At 47.8% G+C, this 22,486-nt stretch overlaps 1 protein-coding gene across 2 annotated transcripts in view; it reads left to right on the top strand.

Annotated features, from left to right (window-relative positions):
- RNF145 (ring finger protein 145) overlaps nt 1-22,486 on the top strand; it is a 353,477-nt gene that overhangs the window by 224,017 nt on the left and 106,974 nt on the right. For both annotated transcript variants that reach the window (XM_078653727.1, XM_078653728.1), the window contains exon 8: nt 13,951-14,133. In XM_078653727.1, coding sequence (XP_078509853.1) covers nt 13,951-14,133 — 183 coding nt within the window. The remainder of the gene's footprint in view (nt 1-13,950; nt 14,134-22,486) is intronic.

The raw sequence follows: 22,486 nt of genomic DNA, 5'->3' as shown, positions 1-22,486 counted from the left end.
CCTCACCCACTTATTCGGATGTGGAGGATGCTGGGGATGAGGACGAGGAATACAACTTTCCTGCCAACACGGATCCTGATGAACAACAGGACTCATGGACAGGGGCAGGGGACCAAGGGGATCAGCAAACCGCCCATGACCCTCAGGTGTACAACGTCAAGACCTCTCCCACTGAGGATTCTGCGGCATTTAATGCCTTAATTGAGAGGGCGGCTAAGAACCACGGCGTTCAGCTGCATGCTGACCCTGTTGAGGTGGACTTCCTCTTTGACACTTTTTCAACAGCTGAAAAGACTGTAAAGACTCTCCCAATGCTAAAGGGGGGTCCTAAAACATGCTGCTGACATTTTCAAGGAACCCACAAGGTCAAGGGTAGTCAACCCTAGAATTGAGAAAAAATACAGGCCGGCACCTGGCGATCCTACCTACATCAAGGGCCAGTTGCCATTGGACTCTCTAGTCGTTTCTAATGCCCGCAAAAGGGCGAATTCGCAAACCACTGGTGAAGCTCCTCCCCCGGACAAGGAATCCAAAGTGCTGGAGGCATCAGGAAAGAGAGTAGCAGCTCAGGCAGCCAATATCTGGCGTATCTCTAACACGCAAGCACTCTTGGCTAGATACGACAGGGCACACTACGACACACTAGAAACCCTGTTGCAACATCTCCCAGACCAATATAAAGAGGCAGCGGAGATGCTTATCCAGGAAGGGAAACTCATCTCCAACGCTTCCATTAAGTGTGCACTAGACGTTGCGGACACTGCAGCCAGGGCAATTAACACCAGTGTGATGTTGAGACGTCAGGCATGGCTCAGAATCTCCGGGTTTAAGCCGGAGATACAGACTACCATCCTCAACTAGCCGGTAAATCCTGACAGATTATTTGGTCCTGAGGTGGATACCACCCTGGAAAAAATAAAGAAGGATACCGAGACTGCCAAGTCCATGGGAGCTCTCCAGTCCCAACAGTTTAGAGGGAGCACTTTTCGTCGCTCAGGCAATAGAGGTGTTTCCAGAGGCCAGATGTCCCAGCAAACGCAATTCAATAAAGGTGGGGCGCAATCCTCTTACACCAAGCAAAATAGAGGAGGATACCGGGGCAACAGCACCAAGGGCAGAGGTCGCGGAAACAACAACTCCCGCTCCTCCGCCACCAACAAACAGTGACGCCCTGTCACTGCCCCCCGATCATACTACACCTGTCGGGGGGGAGACTCCAGCAGTTCCTGCCAGTCTGGAAATCCATCACCACAGACAGGTGGGTCAGAAAGCTTATCCAGTACGGTTATTGTCTGGAGTTGACATCCACTCCACCCAACATGCCACCAAAACACCGTCCTATGTCCACAGAGCATTTGCACTTATTGCAGCAGGAGGTACTCGTCATGCTGCAAAAAGGGGCAATCGAGCTCGTGCCGGTGGAGGAAGAAGGCACGGGAGTGTACTCCCTGTACTTCTTAATCCCAAAGAAGGACGTGTCCCTCAGACCCATTCTGGACCTCAGACCCCTGAATCAGTACATTCTGTCAGAACACTTCCATATGCTCACACTGCAGCAAGTTCTCCCGTTGCTCAATCAGGGAGACTTCCTCGCAACCTTGGATCTCAAGGATGCCTATTTCCACATTCCACTGCATCCATCACACAGAAAATACCTCAGGTTCACCATTCAGGGTCGACATCAGTTCAAGGTCCTCCCTTTCGGGGTGACCACAGCGCCCAGGGTGTTCACGAAATGCCTGGCGACAGTGGCAGCGCATCTCAGGAGGCAGAACGTTCACGTTTACCCTTATCTGGACGACTGGCTTGTCCAAGCAAAGTCGGCCCAGCAGTGCGCCGCCAACATGTCCCACACCATTCACCTTCTTCACGATCTGGGATTCTCACTAAATTACCCGAAGTCGCACCTTCAGCCAGCCCATGTGTGGCAGTACCTGGGCGCGACTATAAATACTCTGGCAGCCACGGCTCAGCCGAATCCTGTGAGGATCGACAGCATTCAGTCACTGATCCAAAGGTTCAGACCGCAACACTCGCTTCCAGCAAGAGTGTTCATGCAGTTGATAGGCATGATGGCCTCCTGCATCTTCATAGTCCCGCACGCGAGTCTACATATGCGTCCGCTCCAGGAATGCTTGGCTCATCAGTGGACTCAGGCTCAAGGACAGTTGAACGACCTAGTGTTGGTGACCGGTCGGGCATACAACTCTCTGCATTGGTGGAATACACACAACCTTTGCAAGGGCCGACCGTTCCAAGAGCCTGTGCCGCAGATTATCCTGACGACGGACGCATCTCTCCAGGGTTGGGGAGCTCATGTACTCCACTACACTGTGCAGGGACTATGGACTACGCAGCAAAAGAAGATGCACATCAACTACCTAGAACTGATGGCAATCTTCATAGCATTGAAGTCCTTCAAAGTACATCTGTGCAACAAAGTCGTGCTGATCCGGACGGACAACATGACAGCCATGTGCTACATTCAGAAGCAGGGAGGGACGCACTCTCCACAGTTGTCTCATCTGGCTCAGAGCATGTGGAAGTGGGCCATTCAGAGGAACATCTTCCTCATGGCGGAACACCTCCCGGGCAAGGACAATCAGATGGCGGATCTGCTCAGCAGACACAGCCATCAAATGCACGAGTGGGAGATACACCCATCAGTACTCCGCCCGTACTTCCAGCAATGGGGTCATCCGGAGATAGACCTGTTTGCCACAAGGGAAAACGCAAAATGCCAAAGCTTTGCCGCCAGGTTCCCTCACCCACAGTCGCAGGGCAATGCGATATGGATGAACTGGTCAGGCAGATTTGCGTACGCTTTCCCTCAGCACCTCTCATACCGCTGGTGGCACGAAAGCTAAAGCAACACTCGACACTCATCCTGGTTGCTCCAACGTGGGCACGCCAACCATGGTACACCACGTTTCTCGAACTATCCGTGGTACCACATCAAAGGCTGCACCTCACACCCAGGCTTTTGACGCAGAACCGTGGCGACATTCAGCATCCAGATCCGCAACAGCTCAACCTGGCGATCTGGCTCCTGAGGTCTTAGAATTTGGCTACCTTGATTTGCCTCCTGAATGCATGGACATCATCCGGGAGGCAAGAAAGCCCACTACCAGAGCCTGCTATGCAGCTAAATGGAAGCGGTTTGTCATTTACTGTACTGAACACAACATCAACCTCTAGATGCATCCATTCCTAATATCATCTGCTATTTGTTACATCTTTACAAATGCAATCTGGCATATGCTTCCATTCGGATACACTTATCCGCTATAGCGGCTTATCTCCAAAACAGGCAGCATCTCTGTTTTCAGGGTGTCTGCCATTAAAGCCTTCCTAGAAGGGCTGAAGCGGGTCATCCCTCCCAGGACCCCGCCAGCTCCTGTGTGGAACCTCAACGTGGTCCTCACCAGGTTGATGGGCCCACCTTTTGAGCCTCTCCATTCCTGTGAGATTCAGTTCTTGCCATGGAAGGTGGCTTTCCTCATTGCCATTACTTCTCTACGCCGTGTTAGTGAGCTACAGGCGCTCACTGTACAAGAGCCATTTATTCAAATTCATTCCAACAGGGTGGTGCTGCGCACTAACCCTAAATTCCTTCCTAAGGTGGTTTCGCAGTTTCATGTCAATCAGACCATCGAACTGCCCGCATTCTTTCAGAACCCTGAGACAGTAGCAGAAAGAATGCTCCTCACTTTTGATGTCAAAAGAGGGTGGATGTACTACATTGATAGGACCAAGGACTTTAGAAAGACAGAACAACTCTTTGTTGCCATTTCAGCCCAGCACAAAGGCAACCCCATTTCCAAAGCAGGGATCGCCAGGTGGATCGTTAAGTGTATTCAGATTTGCTATCACAAGGCTAAGCGCACTTTAACGGTCCCCCCCAGAGCCCACTCCACCCGCAAGTTGGGGGCCTCCATGGCTTTCCTTGGTAATATCCCTTTGGAAGATATTTGTAGAGCAGCCACGTGGTCTACACCACACACATTTACTAAACACTACTGTGTAGATGTGCACTCCAAGCAGCTGTAGGGCAGGCTGTTCTTAAGACACTTTTTCAAACATCTGCAGCTGGCACAGGCGGCCGCTGTTAATGGAGGGTTTGCTATTTATTCTATGCTATAGATATGAATTCAGCAGCCCACATGCCTCGAACTGAATATGCTACTTACCAGTATGCATCTGTTCTTGGCATGTAGGGCTGCTGACATTCATATCGCCCGCCCTCCTCCCCGGCGCCTGTAGCGGCTGCAGAATTTACACTTACTCTTAGCATGGTCATCGCTCACACTGTTACACTCCATCTTCGCCACAATGGCTAAAAACAATCTGGGGATGGAGTCGATGCCCATGCGCACTGTAGTCCAGGGGAGGAGCCACCTATCTCGTGATACTTCGAAGACTCTTCAAGGACAACAATGTGCAATCATCCGGACCCAACACTAGGCGGCGATCAATGCTATAGATATGAATGTCAGCAGCCCTACATGCCAAGAACAGATGCATACTGGTAAGTAGCATATTCATTATGCGTTAACGAGGCTTGTTGTTATTCACCCCTTAGAGCCCCTGCAGCTACACTCTGCATATTGCTGGAAGAGTCAGCCCCCCCCCCCCGAAATTTTTAGTAGCCCCTCCCGAAATGTCTCAAGCTGCCCCTCTCCTCTGACTGTCAACCTACAAGAGGAATTGTGCCTTACAAAGCAGGGGAGGGAGGTGTGCCATGTTGTACTTTTCAACCACGTTTCAACACTCCCCACCTCCCATCCCCCCCTCCCCCCCACCGAAAAAACTGACTCAAAACAGAAATTTCACACTTACAGTAGTGGAAACGGGACTGCTGGTATAATGGGTGTCGAGGGAGATATAATGAAGTCCCCTTACAATTATTATCTTGTCGGGTTCCTCCAGAAACTGCACATTCTCCCCCAGAAGGTGAGACTCTCCAATCTTCAATACAGCTCTCCCCGCAACCTTCTCTGCGATCAGAAGCAATTAATCCTGCCATCTTCCAGGAAGGCCAGTGGTGAAATAACAGTACACACCAAAGTACAGCAAGCAACAGTGGGTATCCAGGGAGACAGTAGGGGCCCCGGCCTGGCTCCATACTGGGGCGAGAGGCACAGGGGACCAGTAGAACTGGGCTAGGGAAGGGCGCAGCTGGCAAGCGGAGGCTGGGGTGCAAGGTGCACGAGGCCGTCTGCTACGAGGTGCATGAGGGCTTGCGAGAGGCCCTGGGAGAGGGAGTAGCGGTCCCAGCCCTTCCTGCTCCTCGCTGATACCTGCCGCTTTTCCTGCACTGCTGCCCTCTCACACTTGATACGACCAGGATTGGCTCAGGGTCACAGCCGTCATTAAAAGACCCTGAGCCAATAGGTCAACAGTAGGTCACTAAAAGACCCTGATTGGCAGGAACTGAAAGGAATTTCAAGCATCAGCAATAGGGGCGTGGTGGGGCAACTCTGAAGCACAGCAGCGCGGCAAAAATGTACTAGTATTTTGCCGTTTCTAAATCTAAATACAGACAAAGGAAAAATAGTTTTCCGTCTGTATTTATATGTAGAAATCCGTATAAACGCAAAACCGGGAGCCCTATTTATAATCAAATCACTGGTTGCAACTAGTGGAGGGGTTCTCTCTTGCAAGAGTAGTGGGATACTATCGTTAAAGGATGCCTCACAGTCCTCATTTACAGAAGAGGTGCTGTGGAGTGGTGAAATCGCTAACTGTAGCGGGCCCAAGGATGAGCGCTTGTTCTTAATAAGTTCAATAGAGCAACGTCTCTCAGCCCGTCGCTCTGCAAGAGCGATTTCCTTATCTGTTCCTGTGGCAATCCTAATTATGTAGTTGTCAAGTGTACGTTGGTTAGCTGCTCCTGCTGGTAAAGGCTTGTCCTTGGAGGGAGACGACGTCACTATTCATTGTTGGGACCTATTCAAACCACACTAGCATAGTCATCTCAAGCGGGTCAAATGATAAACTTTATAAACAGCCAAGTTGAATGTTTTAAGTAAACCAGCTTACTACCACGTTATGCGAAGAGTCTTTATCACAAATTGTTCGTCAATAAGGGGGGCCCAGCCCGGTCTCCTGCAGTCTCTGAGGGCCTCAGAGGGCCCGCCCTTTGCCTGGGCTTAGCCCGGCGCTCCCGCGCAGCGTGGGGGGTGGACCCGTTAAGTAGGTAGTATGGCGTCCTGGGGGCGGGGCTATCGGGGGGCGCAGACCAGGTGACAAGGGTCACGCAGGGACTTCTGGGAAGGCGAGGCGCAGCGGCAAAATCCAACTGAAGAGCAGGTACACAGCAGCAGCGTCCCAGCTAAGGTCGATTCCACTTGTAGTCAGCGTTTAATGGTCCCGCTGAAGCCAGGGAAAGTAGGCGTTTTAAAGTTATTTGCCGTCCCGGGGGCAGGGCTATCAGGGGGCGCAGACCAGGTGTCAAGGGTCACGCAGGGACTTCTGGGAAGGCAAGTCCCTGCAGCGCTCCTCCCCTGAAGCTGATGATCTTTCACCCAGGGCACACAGAGTCCTTAGAGGATGGCTCCCACCATGGCACCGCGAAGCGGGTGCGGCGAGGTGCAGCGGCAAAATCCAACTGAAGAGCAGGTACACAGCAGCAGCGTCCCGCAGCATCCCGGCTAAGGTCGATTCCGCTCGTAGTCAGCGTTTAAAGGACACTCCATTATTGCCTTCTAATAGGCCCTTGTCTATGCTCAACGCTGATGGTAAAATATATTAGTGGGGGGTAATAAAGTCCCTGATTGTAGATAACCAGACACGATTTATCCCTGGCAGAAGTACAAGTTTTAATATAAGGACACTGACCCATTCTGTGTACTCAATGGCTGCAGCAGAGGAAGATTACACAGTGGCCTCCTTAGATTTGGAGAGACCGTTTGATACTTAGAATTGTCAGTATCTGTAGAAGGTCTTTTTGGCTATGGATTGCTGACCAAAATACTTAGACTGGGTTACATTGTTGTATTTGCATCCTACGGCTGAGTGCGTACAAGTGACATAATATCAGTCCCCTGGATGCTGCAGAGAGGCACCCGGCAGGTATGCCAGTTACCACTACCGCAATTTGCTCTGGCAATAGAGCCTTTTGCTTCTAGTCTGCATTCGGAGATGTTACAGTTAGGAGTTCATTTGGATGGAGTGATACATGGAGTTTTCCTACATGCGGATATGCACTTGTATTCTTGAAGGAGCCAGTGAGGCTGATCAGAGGCTTTGTGGAGCTTTGGCGATGTACCTGGGTTACACACACGAATAGAGTCTGCTCTTTTGAATGGATTGGGCATGGATATGGGGAGCCTCCATTGAGAGCTGCAATTGGATTGGGAAAGAGACAAATTCAGGTCCTTGGGGATTTGGGTGTCCTGATGCTCCCAAGCACTGTACTCATTAAATGCTGGGAGAGTAGTGGAAGGAATAAACTGTTAAGTAAAGTTCTGGTGGACATTACAGAATTCCATATTGGGTCACATTTCTGTGATGAAGACGGTGTTTTTGCCTCATTGTTTATATGTAATGCAAATCACAATATTTCAGATTGTTAGGTCCGCTGGGCTGGGCAGGAAAGCGCAGATGAGTAAAACTATTGTGGTCAAAAGTGGGCTATGCTTATCAGACAATTTTATAAAACTTTGCGGTGGCCCAGCTCCAGCATGCATTTTATTGGTTTGACAATGACCCAGGATAGGAGAAGCTGTTATTGTCTATACACATTACCTAATTAATTTATGATGGGTAAAGGTGCGCCTTGAGACATGCCTTACCTGGTGTGTCAGTTAGTGGCTAAATGGCACATGGTAGTAGTAACATTTAAAAATTGCCCTATTAACAGTGGAAATCCCCATCTGGTTCAAAGCAAATTTACTACACATGACATGGGACTTTCAAAAGAGAACTGATTTTTAGGATAAGGTAATGACGGTGCTCAATGATAAGGATAAGGCGATGACAGAAACATTGTAAAATAAAACTGCAAATGTGGGCTTTGACTAAGAGAATAGCCATACATCGGATTATCTCTAGCCCCTGTAGGATCACTCGATGAAATAGACACCTGGTTGAGGGGGCCTTAGCAGATAAACTAAATAGAAGCCATCAAGAAGAGATAAGTTAACAGAGAATTTATCGGAATGGGCAGAAATGTTGGCCAGACTCTGACTCCCCTAATAACAGACCCCATTGAAAGGAACGGACCTTAGAGTTGAGACTTGCCCTGAAAAAAATCCTTTTTGTATTTGATTGTGACTAAATTTATTGCAGTTTGTCTGTGTATATAATATATAGAATTGTGTGTGTGTGCGCGCTTGATTTGAATGTAACAGATTACATTTGGATCAATCGCACGCGCACATTCTATATATTCGAATGCTGTTACTGCTTTGTCAAGTATGGTGTAGCAATGTACACTATAATCTAAAATCAATAAAAATATTTGCCAAAAAACCCAATAAGCAGACGGTGTAAGCAAAAGAGTGAGCCAGAGGGAATAGTACTCTGGTTACCCTCAACAAAAGTTTCCAAATTTACAGTCCATTATAGTGAAAGAACTCCATCTATAAAGGTAAAACATGCCATTGAGTCTCTGAAAAAAAGACATTTGTCCTGAAAAATGTACAAATGTTTTCTTTTGGCATAAAACTTGACTGTAAGAAAATGTTCATTTTGTTTGTACCAGTGCCAGCACAAAAATTATCACCACAAACACTGCCTAGGTACCTTACTGTAGGAAAGTGGGTTTGTGTTGCAATAAGCACCCCCCCCACCCCAGCCCCCTCACCCGCCCACACACACTTATTGCCTGGCTTTTGATGAAAATGTGACTGTTGAGTACTGAGTCCATGCTAATAAGGTTCCCAATACCATTGTTCTTTCCCAACAAACTATTCCTGTTAGGGGTTCTGAAGTGGTGCTAGTAAATGGTACCCCTTGTACCTACTGCATTGTGACTGAAGAGGGTGCACTGGTGCAGACATAAACACCAAAGTCGACATGGCACACTGCCTATGTGCCATGTCAAAGCAGCATCACCTAAGGTATGGGTATGTCAACCCTCTAGCAGGCCTTACAAGCTCTATGGCAGGGTGCACTATATTTTAAGTATGGGCATATCTACAGGAGCAGATATGCCCCTACACTATTTAGGTCTATTCTTAATATTGTCAGTGCCAAGGAAGCCTTACATAGTACATGAACAACAAGGGGTGGTGATGGACAGAGTCTCTGAATTAAGCAGAGTACTCTCACCCAGTCAAGAGATCAGGGCTAGATCCAACACCGTTTTTTAGCTCATTGCACCATCCCAGTTTCAGAACCTGGCTGTATGCAAATTAGTCTGTCCCTGGCCCAGTGCATCATGGGAACAGGGCAGACCAGACTACAAAAGCCAATTCTTACACTGGGAAGGAAACAAGCTTCCGGGGACCGGTTTCTGGCATTACAGCCGTCTTCGGCCCGGCTTGCTTGAATCCTGATGGTGCAATGAGCAAGGGACTCACATCTGAGTATACCCTTCCACGCTTAGGGTGGACAAAATTATTTACAACAATGGGTGGTGATGGACAGAGTCTCTGAATTAAGCAGAGTACTCTCACCCAGTCAAGAGATCAGGGCTAGATCCAACACCGTTTTTTAGCTCATTGCACAATCCCAGTTTCAGAACCTGGCTGTATGCAAATTAGTCTGTCCCTGGCCCAGTGCATCATGGGAACAGGGCAGACCAGACTACAAAAGCCAATTCTTACACTGGGAAGGAAACAAGCTAAAAAACGGTGTTGGATCTAGCCCTGATCTCTTGACAGGGTGAGAGTATTCTGCTTAATTCAGAGACTCTGTCCCTCACCACCCCTTGTTGTAAATATTTTTGTCCACCCTAAGCGTGGAAGGGTATACTCAGACATGAGTCCCTTGCTCATTGCACCATCAGGATTCAAGCAAGCCGGGCCGAAGACGGCTGTAATGCCAGAAACCGGTCCCCGGAAGCTTGTTTCCTTCCCAGTGTAAGAATTGGCTTTTGTAGTTTGGTTTGCCCTGTTCCCATCATGCACTGGGACAGGAACAGACTAATTTGCATACAGCCAGGTTCTGAAACTGGGATGGTGCAGTGAGCTAAAAAACGGTGTTGGATCTAGCCCTGATCTCTTGACAGGGTGAGAGTATTCTGCTTAATTCAGAGACTCTGTCCCTCACCATCCCTTGTTGTAAATATTTTTGTCCACCCTAAGCGTGGAAGGGTATACTCGGACATGAGTCCCTTGCTCATTGCACCATCAGGATTCAAGCAAGCCAGGCCGAAGACGGCTGTAATGCCAGTAACAGGTCCCCGGAAGCTTGTTTCCTTCCCAGTGTAAGAATTGGCTTTTGTAGTTTGGTTTGCCCTGTTCCCATCATGCACTGGGACAGGAACAGACTAATTTGCATACAGCCAGGTTCTGAAACTGGGATGGTGCAGTGAGCTAAAAAACGGTGTTGGATCTAGCCCTGATCTCTTGATTGGGTGAGAGTATTCTGCTTAATTCAGAGACTCTGTCCCTCACCACCCCTTGTTGTAAATATTTTTGTCCACCCTAAGCGTGGAAGGGTATACTCAGACATGAGTCCCTTGCTCATTGCACCATCAGGATTCAAGCAAGCCGAGCCGAAGACGGCTGTAATGCCAGAAACCGGTCCCCGGAAGCTTGTTTCCTTCCCAGTGTGAGAATTGGCTTTTGTAGTTTGGTTTGCCCTGTTCCCATCATGCATTGGGACAGGAACAGACTAATTTGCATACAGCCAGGTTCTGAAACTGGGATGGTGCAGTGAGCTAAAAAACGGTGTTGGATCTAGCCCTGATCTCTTGACAGGGTGAGAGTATTCTGCTTAATTCAGAGACTCTGTCCCTCACCACCCCTTGTTGTAAATATATACATAGTACATGGGCTTAAAACTCGACAACTTGAGTTCCCCAGCACTATGATGGCTTCACTGAACCCAGGAATGTTTGGTACCCAACAACTCCTCTTAATAAATCCACACTGATGCCAGTGTGAGATTTATTGTACCATGTGCTCCGAGGGCACCTCCGAGGTACCCTCTCTGAAAACCTACCAACCCTTGTGTGGTCTCTGACAAGACAACCTGCCACCACCAGACATGTTTCTGCTCTGTGGCACGTTGCACATCCTGGACTGAGGTGTGATGCTCGAAGGGGAAGCTTCAAAGGCCTGCTGCCTTTATAATGTACCCCTCCCCCCCCCAAAGACTCTGCTGTTAGCAGCAGATGGTAACCCCCGGTTTACACCCCCACCTTGGGAGGAAAAACTTAGGAGAATAGGAGGTGTGCCCACCTCTGTCAACTCTAACCCAAAGGTGGGGGAGGCGAGGTAAAGCTCATCCTTCAGACCCCTCCAATCATGGCTAGGTCTATGCACCGTGCTACAGGAGGGTGGCTAAATAGAGAGTTTAGTCATCCCAGGTAAGGTGCCCATTGGCCCTCTCTGCTGCTCCCTTAAAACTCCCCTAAATTTAGTATTTAGGTGACTCCCCCAGACCTAGAAACTAGATCTGTGACGACCTAAGAAGAAAGAAGACATCCCTACAGAGAAGACTAAAGACGACGACTGCCTTGGCCCCAGCCCTTCTGGCCTGTCTCCAGCTTCTGCGAACCTGCAACCTGTCTTGCAGCCAGGGACCTCTGAAAGCCCTGGCAGGATTGCTGCATTCGTAAAAGACTCCAATCTCTTGTGGACAGCAGACCTGTCCAAAAGAAAACGACTCCCAAGGGCTCTGAATCCAGCCTGAACTGTGATCCCTGCCCACTCTGCACTTGACGCTCACGGCCCGAGTCTGAGTGGCTCACCTGTGCAGTGAATGCTCCCCAGCGATACTGGCCTTGTGTCCAGTGTTGGCTGACCTCTACTTCCTGATCTCCACGGCGGCAGTTCCGTGTGTATCCAGCGGTCCCCCAATATGCCCTCACCCCCTTGGTTACCGGCTACGGTAAGAAGACTCTGATGTCGAAAGGCACCCCTTCACCTGAAGCCCCTGGGCCTTGGTAAGCTGAACCGACTGTGCCCCTATGACCCCTACATCTCTACCTCTGCTGTCGGTCTCCATCCTGCAATCTCTGGTGCAATGCCTGCAGCCTAAAGAAGAATCCCCATTGAAATGCATTGGGTGCCCAACATGGAAATTGCACCCTCCGGAGCCTGGCTGCCGGTGGATGTATGTTTGGTGCTGCTTTGTGCCCCCGTGCTTAACCTAACCCCCAAAGCTTGGCCCCTGCAACCCGATCTACTTACCTGTAAGCAGTGTGACTCCTGGCACCCCTAGTCTCCATTGAAAAACATTGGGCCGAACTCTGATTTTGATCTCTGCACACGTGTGCATCTGAGGGTGCAGTTTTGGTACTCACCTGACCCTTGCCGACTTTTGATCCTGAAGCCTGGATTTGTAAGTACACTACTTACCTGTTTAACTGCGATATTGTTTTCCTTATAGGATAACATTGAACTGTGCTGAAAAGTTTCTAAGTGTCAATTTTTCAAAGTGAAAAATATTTTTATTTATACATTTTACATATTGTGAAGATCTTGGTCTTAAAATACAAACAAAGTATAATTTTATAAAGTTGTTCTGGCACTGTTGTGCAATATATATCTTACACTCCTCTGTGTTAGGCCTAAGGCTGCTCGCCCACACTACCACTAAAAGAGCACTTTGAGTTTTACATTGAGTCCTGTACACTTTTGAGGAACCTCAGGACTCTGTGCAATGTATACCCTCCTAGTGGGAATACCATATAGAGGGCCAGCTGCCACCAGCAAGTCAATCACAGCATTATAGGCTTTCTAGTCAGTGTGATTTCTGATCATGTGTATTTCGGTCATTGGCCATTCAGGTACAGCTTTTTGCCACAATTCATATCTGAGACTAGCAGGTTGTAGCCAGTGTTTTGCTATTTGACGTCAGCCTATTCGAGACAGAAGGCTGCAAATTTATGCTTTCTATTTCCTTTCTGGGGTTGGGATTTGGTCTATTTTGTTAATTAAAATAACAAACACTGGAAGAGAAGTAGATCTCTCCTACTATACATTAGGTAAAACAAAGAGAAAGCAATTAGTGATCAACACCTCACTACGTTTTAAGGCTCAATGTCTGACCTCCCTGCGTATGTTACAAAACAGTCCTTACAAGCTGAATTCAATTTTAAATAACTGTATTATGAATACTGTTTTACGCTAGCAACCTTGTAGAAGGCCTCTTTAGACTTTGGGGTGCATTGAGGACTTGGTTTCTAACATCAATCTACATTTGTCTGGAACCATCAAGAATTCTGAAGGAATGTTTGGCTTAAATGAAGAATTGTGTACCTTGAATTGTATTATGACTAAATATGTTGTGGCTAGTGAGGCACATTTTGTGGAGTTATTTGTTGGGCTTCAATCCTACTTAGTGTTTGACTCTTGGATCTGTCTTGTGATTATGCACTTTTGATCTTCTTTTGCTTGTTAGATTGTTCATTCTTTGCTTTCAGGAGTGGCATGATTGTTGATTTTTGGGTCTTACATCTATGGATTGATATTGTTGAATTGTCTCGTTTTAAAGGTTGGGATTACTCATTCTTGGATCTTCAGGTTATGGAATAAGATTATGATGTGTTTCCATCTGTACAGTTGGATGAGATTGTTTGGGGTTTAGCAGTATGGCTTACATTGTGAGAGTGCTCATTTATTGTCTGTTTTTCATTGTGTGAAAATCCTCAACGTTTTCTCCTTTGGATTGTTGATTGTGACTGCTCAAAGTTAAGTGTTAAGAAGTAAAGTTCTTGAGTGCTTATCTCTTAGTAGGGGTGGTGAAGACGTCTCTTTTGTGCCTATGAAACAGTAACATTATTTAGAATTTGCTTGATCAGGTTATTGTTTTTTTTATTTCTCTCTCCAGTGGTATGACAGAGGGAGTCACTCTTCTCATCCTGGCTGTGCAGACTGGACTCATTGAACTGCAGGTTGTCCATCGGGCCTTCCTTCTCAGCATCATCCTCTTCATCGTAGTGGCATCAATACTGCAGTCCATGCTTGAGATTGCAGATCCTATTGTCTTGGCCCTTGGTGCCTCAAGAGACAAGTATGATTTCTTTTAAATTGTTGTTTTTACAATGTTCTGTCCATGAAGCGTGGGGCAAAGGAGAGAGTTTGAAATCAGCTGGGGGAAGAATGAGGCTTGAATTTAACTGAGACAAAAAGAAAGTGTCAATGAGGTAAAGGAGGTACAGACGGGAGTGGATGGTTAAAAACTGGTGATGTAAACTGTGGTGTATTAAGTTTAGAGCTGCTGCAACAAAGTGCACATTTTGTATGTTTTTTCTAAGAATTGCAGCTATTCAGACCTCCCTTTTCAAAACTCATGAATTGGTGCCTATGTGGGCTGGGGATGCTTTTCTGCTGTGTTATGTAGATCCTGCCCACTGCCTGTTGGCCACCAGCCTGCTTGTTGCCTACCATATATATTGCTTTTGACATGCTGTTGATGCTCAAATACCAGGAACACCCATATCTGGCAGGTCCCATACCCCAAAATAGTCTATTCATACCCTGGAGGAAGTGCTCCATGCCAAGATCACCCACTGCCATCCTACAGTAAGTGCATCTCACCAAGAACAGTCGGTGCCAACATACAGGTAGTACCCATATCAAAGACACCCGCCCCAAACTTGGATAACTATCTGGCTAGGGATACGTGGCTCACACCTACTCTCTACCTCCTAGCTGAGCCCTAGACACAGTAACACATGCCTCCCTATTGAGCAAACTTTGAAAAACTCAAATATTGTGGTGTTTTCAAGGTAAACAAGTATCGCTAACTATAAACTGCTTTTTTCGAATATATAAGAGGTGTAACATAGGCAGCAACTGTGCAAGCCTCCCTTAGAGGCAAACCGAGTAAATCAAAGGCAGCAACAATGTAAGCTTCACAATAAACACCCAATAGATTTAGCACAGCGAGCTGCAGATACAGTATTTACCAACATGGGCACGCATACATACACAGACCTATCCAAAGTATAAAGAAGGGGAGAGTCTGTATGTTTGTGGGCAACAAGATGTATGTATGTGAGAGCAGGGAAAGGAGGAAGGTGAAGTGATTGTAGGCAACAAGATGTATGTATGTGAGAGCAGGGAAAGAAGGAAGTTGAAGCGATTGCAAAACAATTTGAAATCTTTGTGACTTGGTGGGCAGCCGGAACACTGCACACTGCTGTGCCTCTGTACATTGTGTAGAGACCATTTTATCACACTGTCACCCCCAGTTAACTGGACACACCAGCTCTGTCACCTGCAGTACATTGAACACCATATTGTAACCCAGTCTCTGCTCACCTGCCTATGTCACCCAAAAGTCACTGTGCATGCAGAAACGGCTAGCACCCACCCTGTGTTCCATAGATAGCTGTCATTCACAGAGCACTTCGTATTAAGCAATCACTTGATAATGCATACCAAACTCAACAGTGTCCTGGCAGTACAATGCACAACCGCCTGTTCCCCTACACTGCATACCCAGCTCTGTTCTCTTCAAGGGAATCCTCATCAATAGTCAAGCACTAAATATTCCCACCCATGGGTGGGGACCCCGGAAATAATAAAAAAAATATATATGGAGCACACACACCCACCCACCCACCGCCACCACCGATCTTTTTGCCACCGTTTTTGAGTTCCAGAAAAGGTTTATTTCTGTCAGAAAGGCCTTCTTTATTTGATACTTGCCCTGCCTGTGGCAAGAAAGCTACATCAGACACACACCCTGTGTGTATCCTCTGCCTCCCTGATTCTCACTCTTCTGCCAACTGTCATAATTGTAAGAAGTTGTCTAGAAGGACCATCAAAGACTGGGAGAGAATTTGACTTCATGGCCTCTCTGAAAGAGGTAGGTCTCCAGTGAGTCTCCACAGTCTCCAGTGAGGCAACAGAAGAAGAAAACTCTGTTGACGTCGAAAGGCAAGGTCCCGACCTGTTCTCCATCTGCATCGACGACGAAGCTGCCGTTGACTAAGAAATCGGCGCCGAAGACTACGGTGATGCCGGAGCATCATTCTTCTAAGAAATCAACAACGATATCAACGTCGACAAAGGGAATGGGCCCTCCGTCGTTGTCTACCAGGCGACGATCGACGCCGAGGGACTAGTCTCCGTCGATGCTGGCTAGGCGATCGATGTCGAGGCACAGGTCTCCGTCACCGACTCGAGGCAGAAGTCTCTGCCAAAGTCAGCCCAAAGATCTTATACGTCGAAACACAACACTCCGACGTCGAGGCAGAATTCTCTGTCGAGGTCAGTGCATAGATCTTCGACGTCGAGGCAGAAATCTGTCGACAGCAGCACACCGCCAGTCGACGTTGAGACACCGATCTTCAGAACAAAGGCGGCTGACGTCGAAACATGGTACTCAGTCTGCGTCAAGTAGAGAGGCCGGTCGACTGCAAGATTGAGTCCTCTGTCCAAGAGGAGAAGGTCTGCGTCGAGGCAGGCATCTCTGTTACCGAGACGAAGGTCGATATCAAGAAGGCAGTCTGTGCAGAGACATCCAGATCAAAGTCGAGGCACTAGTCTAAATGAGGCCTCACATCCGGTAAGTCTGTCCATGTCTCCGACACCTACGTCGAGTACAGGTTCTCCCAGCTCTCGCAGAGGTTCAACGTCAACATCTCCGGCGGTCGTGATCTCGATGTCCAGCAGTCCAGGGGACACCAAGATTCTCCAACCAGGCCTGCACAAGAAAGGGAGAACTCCCCTCCTCCTCCACAAGCTCCTGAGGGGCTAGAAGGTCACAGATCGCCTTCCTTCCATCTTTCGCCAAGATGGAATAGGCCCTTACATCACTGGGCCCCAACTCCAGCTACAAGGGCACAGCAGTACTCGGGCCCCCTTCATAGGTCTCCATTGGCTCGACTGGTACAGGAGGTGGATAGAGAACGTACTCCATCAAGAGCCAGAGATCGCAGCACTCCTGCGCACTCACAGAAGGAGATCTAGATCTAAAAGCAGGGGGAGAAGGCACAGATCTCAACGCCTTCCTCCTCTTCCACTCGCACGTCACACAGAGACAATTCACCTACTCTTACTGACAGCTCGCCGTCGAGAGTCTCTCTGGTGGATGACTTTTCAGGACGTTCTTGGCAGAGGGGCAACAAAGCTAAGCACTCCTATGCCGACTAGACTTAGTTCTTCCTCTGTTATCTTTGAGACTTTACACCAGAGGGCAGCATCTAGACCTCTGCTTCCATTGGTACCGGGCCTCCTAGAGCCAGCGATGGACATTTTCATCACGCTGGCGACACTTATGACCCTGTCGTCTAGAATTTTGAAGAAATATCGCTCACAGGAAGAGGACCCGCTTTTCCTTTAATCTGACCTCCCTCCAGATTCTGTGATTATCGCTGCAGCAAAAAAGACTCATGTTATTGGTTCCTCCTCTACTGTACCACCAGATAAGGAAACAGTACACATGATTTGTGAGGAAGAAAGGTATGTAGCATATCAGCCTCTATGATGAAGGTCTTGAGTGCATCGGCTCTCTTGGGCCGGTTTGACAGGTGTCAGTGGTACTCCCTGCAAAGATTCACAGAAAAGTTACCACCGGAAGATCGCAAGGACTTTCAGGAGATCTTGCATGAAGGCAGCTTGGTGGCTAACCAAATTATCAGCGCGGCAGTTGATGGAGCTACTCTTTCAGCTCATGCCTATGCACATGGAATATGTGCTAGAAGAACCTCCTGGCTCAGACTCACAGCTCTCAAACCAGAGGCACAGTCGCGCATCCTGAATCTTCCCTTCTCCGGATCATCTCTGTTCGGGGCTCACACAGATGAGGAAATGTCCTGGATGAAGGCGGAGCTCGGCACACTAAAGGCAGTGGGTCTAGAGAAAAAAAAAGAATTCCGCAAATGATTCAGGCCTTACAACCGGCGATCCTCCCAACAGAGGGTTCAATTCCCTCATTGGCAGGAAAACCAGGATCAACAAGGTCAACAAAGATCTCAATATCAGGGTAGGCGTTCCTCCAGAGAGAGAGGAAACCAGCGTCAGGCTAACACCTCCGCCAAGACGCAGGCCAAACAATGAGTGCCCACTTCCCCCGTCGTCGTTCACCACTCCAGTGGGGGGAAGAATTGCAAATCATCTCGAAGAGTGGCGAGCTATCACAAGGGACCCAGTGGGTGTTGGCTACGCTGCAGAATGGGTTTTCAACACCATCCTCCCTCAATCCCTCTGGTTCCATCATCGTGTCACCAGGTGAAAATATTGCAGAGCGAAGTTGCCACCCTTCTGCGAAAATCAGCCATAGAGAAGGGGCCAATAACTCAGAGGGAAAGGGGTCTACTTTTTAGTAAGGAAGAAGTTTAGATAAGCAGAATACAGACCCATTATGGATCTGCGAACAATCAACAAATCAACCAGGAAGGAGAAGTTTTGCATGCTGGTGCTCCATCAAATATATCCACATCTCAGGCAAGGAGATTGGATGCGTTCGTTGGACCTGCAAGATACATACTTTCACGTTCCGGTCAGTCAGCATCACAGACAATACCAGATATTCCTGTTGGGATCTTCTCACTACCAGTTCAAAGTACCACCCTTCGGGTTGAAGTCAGCTCCCCCAAGTGTTCACGAAGTGCATGGCAGTGGTGGCAGCCGCACTACGCCGCAGAGGCATCTTCTTGTACCCGTACCTGGACGACTGGCTGTTGAAGGGTCCCTCACCCCACAGCGTGAGGAATCATTTCCTGCAATGCCTAGAGCTTTATCATCGGCTGGGCTTTCATGTGAACTTCGACAAATCGACTCCACAACCCACACAGAGAATCCATTATTTAGGAGCTCTGAAAGACTCTTAGGTAGGAAAAGTGTTTCCTTCGGAGTAGAGACCGTTTTCCAAAGTACAGAAATGCAAACTTGTTCTGAACAACAGAATGCTGTTGGTCCGCCGGATTGCCTCCCTGTTAGGGTCGATGGCACCCTGCATCTTCCTGGTCCCCAATGCCAGACTGCGAATGCGTCCTCTTCAGCAGGATCTCGAAGACACGTGGGATCAGCACACAGCTCGCTGGGACGACAAAATAAGTCTCTCAAATGCAGCAAGAGCATACATCCCATGGTGGATGAAGGAGAATATGCAAGTCAGGATATCTTTCATCAAGCACCTCCCTCTCAAACACTGATCACGGACGCGTCCCTCCAGGGGTGGGAAGCCCACATGGGGTCTATCCAGACACTGGGTAAATGGTCCTCAAAAGAGCGGTCGTATCACATAAACATGCTGGAGCTGAGGGCAGTTCACCTGGCTCTTAAGGCTATCCTCCCTTAGATTCAGGCAAGTTCAATACTAGTACTGACGGACAATACCACCACGAACAATACCACCAGCATGTACTACGTGAACAAACGGGGGGGAACTCGCTCACGCACACTGTCTCTGGAAGCTCAAGCTCTCTGGCATTGGCTCCTGGCAAGGAACCTATCAATCACAGCGGTACACCTGCCGGGAGAACAGAACGCGAGAGCGGATGCTCTCAGTCACTTTGAAGACAGACAAGACTGGGGTCTCAACGACGAGGTCGTCGAAGACCTCTTCCAGGCTTCGGGTCGTCCCAGCATAGATCTCTTCGCGGATGATGAAAATACAAAATGCTGAGACTTCACCTTAAGGTTCTACCGACCAGGTTCGAAAGGGAATGCCTTTTTGATAGACTTATCAGGGGCATTTGTGTACGCCTTTCCTCTAATCCCGAAGGTGGTGACCAAGCTGTCTCACTTGCACACGAGAATGATCCGGATTGTCCCGGACTGGTAGAGACAATTGTGGTACCCGGACCTTCTGCACCCGTCAGAACGCCCTCACAGGAGGCTGCTGTGCAGACCGGACCTGCTGTCTAAGATGAACGGGAGGATTCATCACCCCAACCTTCCCTCACTGAAACTTGACAGCATGACTCCTGAGGTCCTCCAGTATGGACATTTAGGACTGCCACAAGACTGCATGTCCATCTTAAAAGAAGCAAGAAGGACGTCCACTAGGCACTCGTGTGCAAGTGGAAACGTTTTTATATGTGGTGTGTTCAAAATAATTGTAACCCTACCAAAGGACCGGAAGAGGTCATTCTAGCATGCCTACTTTACCTGCCAAGAGCAGTTTTGACGTTTCCTTCCATTAAGGTGCACTTAGCAGCTATCACTGCATATAGGCGCTCACCTTCTCAACCTTTCTTTCAGTTACAGGTTGTCAAAGACTTTTTACAGGGTCTGAAAAAGGTTTACCCTCCGGTCCGGCCTCCTTCACCACCTTGAGAGCTAAACCTGGTACTATCAATATTGATGGGTCCTCCTAATGAACCTATCCACAAAGCAACCTTGCAACATCTCACTTGGAAGGCAGCTTTCTTGGTAGCGATCATGTCAGCTGGCAGAATGAGCGCTATACAGGCCCTCTGCTCTAAGGAATCTTGTACTGTTTTCCATCTTAATAGGGCTGTTTTGAGGACTCACCCCTCTTTCCTCCCGAAGGTGGTGTTAGATTTCCGTGTGAATCAGACCATCTCTCTGCCCACCTTTTTCCCTAATCCTTCCACTTCATCTGAGAGGGCTGTACACTCTCTGGACATAAAGAGTTTAAAACTATCTAGATAGGTCCAAGTCCACAATAAAATCTGATCAACTATTTGTGGACTATGGGTCGATCAGAACAGGTTTTCCAGCTTCAAAGCGGTCCATCTCCAGATGGATAGTTTCATGCATCAAGTTAGCTTATTAATTAGTGCAAAGGCCCCTGGGGCCTACTTCCAAGGAGCATTCCACTAGAGGAAAATCGGCTACGACTGCTTTTCTTCTTGCCTATTTCTGAAATCTGAAAGGCGGCAACTTGGAGGTCCGTCCATACATTTACGAGGCACTATTGTCTAGATTCTGACACCCGAGCAGACACCCAAGAAGGCCAGGCCTATTCTGTTCAGTGCTTATGACTATTGATGAGGATCCCCTAGAAGAGAAGGATAAGTTACTTACCTGTAATCCTAGGTCTCTTCCAGGGGTATCCTCATCAAAGGCATAAGCAACCCACCCTCCTCCCCAGGCAACTGAGATTTTCTTCATTGTTAAAGAATATATTTGAGCCCGGTTCTTCAGGGTTACGCATAGAACAACTGACCTAACTGTCACCCCTGAGGCATGATGGGAAGCTAGGGGTCATGGCTGTCTTAAAGTCACTGTGCCATTTTTGTATGAAAATGCTTTTATTTTCTTTGCTATTGGTTTACAATGCAGCCTGTAGGCTAACAAGGTCTGCTTTATTTGCTGTTTTTTCTTCATTAGGTTTACTCATTAAAAACAGAGTACAAGTGCTACTTGCCCTCCTGTGTTTTTATCTCTATATATTATATTTTGCGAAAGCATTTTGTGTTTTATTACATTGTTTAGCCTCCTAGATGGGAGCTGCATTGTTATGAGAAACGAATATATGTACATGTGTGTGTGAATATATATATATATATATATATATATATATATATATATATATATATATATATATATATATATATATATATATATACGGATTTGGTTTAAACATTTTAGTTTACTTTACTTTACAGGATTATGAGTTTGGTTGCTGATTTTATTTGTCTATAATATTCCCACTGTGACGTAACCCTTTGCATAAGTGTTATTATAGCTGTCTGCTCCATTATGACAGTTTACCAGTCATGTGCACATATTTCGTGATTTTTATTATTACGTTATGTTGGACCTGGTATGTGTGAGACCTTTAGCTGTATTGCACAGTTACACACACATGCATTTGTTGAGCTATGGGACGAATGGTTATACCAGAAATGTGTTTTCTATTTCCATTGCTAGGTCCAGTGGGATGGGCTATATAATGTTCTTAAATAATGGCGCCAAACTAGATTGAGAAAGGCCTCTGTGTAGGCTGAAACGTTTCTTGTACCTGGGATTGGGGGCGACATGATTGAATAAAGTTATGCCGTTTCCTGAAGCCACCTGTGCCTGTGCCTTCTTCCTGCGGAGTTTTTCTTTGTGGGAGCTGGATGTTTTGCGCATCAATTAGCGTGAGCGGTCGTCACATTTCACAGGACACCAGTCGTTTGTGACTCTGCCTTTTCAGACCGGACATTTTGGAGGAGTACGCTAGTGCTATATGAAGAGTCCCCGAATATGCTGTCAGAAAGTGGATTGTGGATGACTGTGGTGAGAGACGGTGGTCCCAGAGCGGGGCGGCTTTCGCAGTTGCCAGCATGGGATCCGGTGTTCCTGCCTCAAGAAATGCCCCGCCCGTAATACTGGCGCCTTTCGGTGACTGGGCACCGCTGAAAACAACAGGTTATGCGGTGAGGTGGTTCTGGCACACACATCAACTTTTGCTATGAGGTCGCCCCCAACCCCGTGGTGATGTCTGATTTTATTTA

The sequence above is a fragment of the Lissotriton helveticus genome, chromosome 7 (assembly GCF_964261635.1).
Source record: "Lissotriton helveticus chromosome 7, aLisHel1.1, whole genome shotgun sequence".
Classification (NCBI taxonomy): Eukaryota; Metazoa; Chordata; class Amphibia; order Caudata; family Salamandridae; genus Lissotriton; species Lissotriton helveticus.
This window is presented reverse-complemented; position numbering and strand designations above follow the sequence as displayed.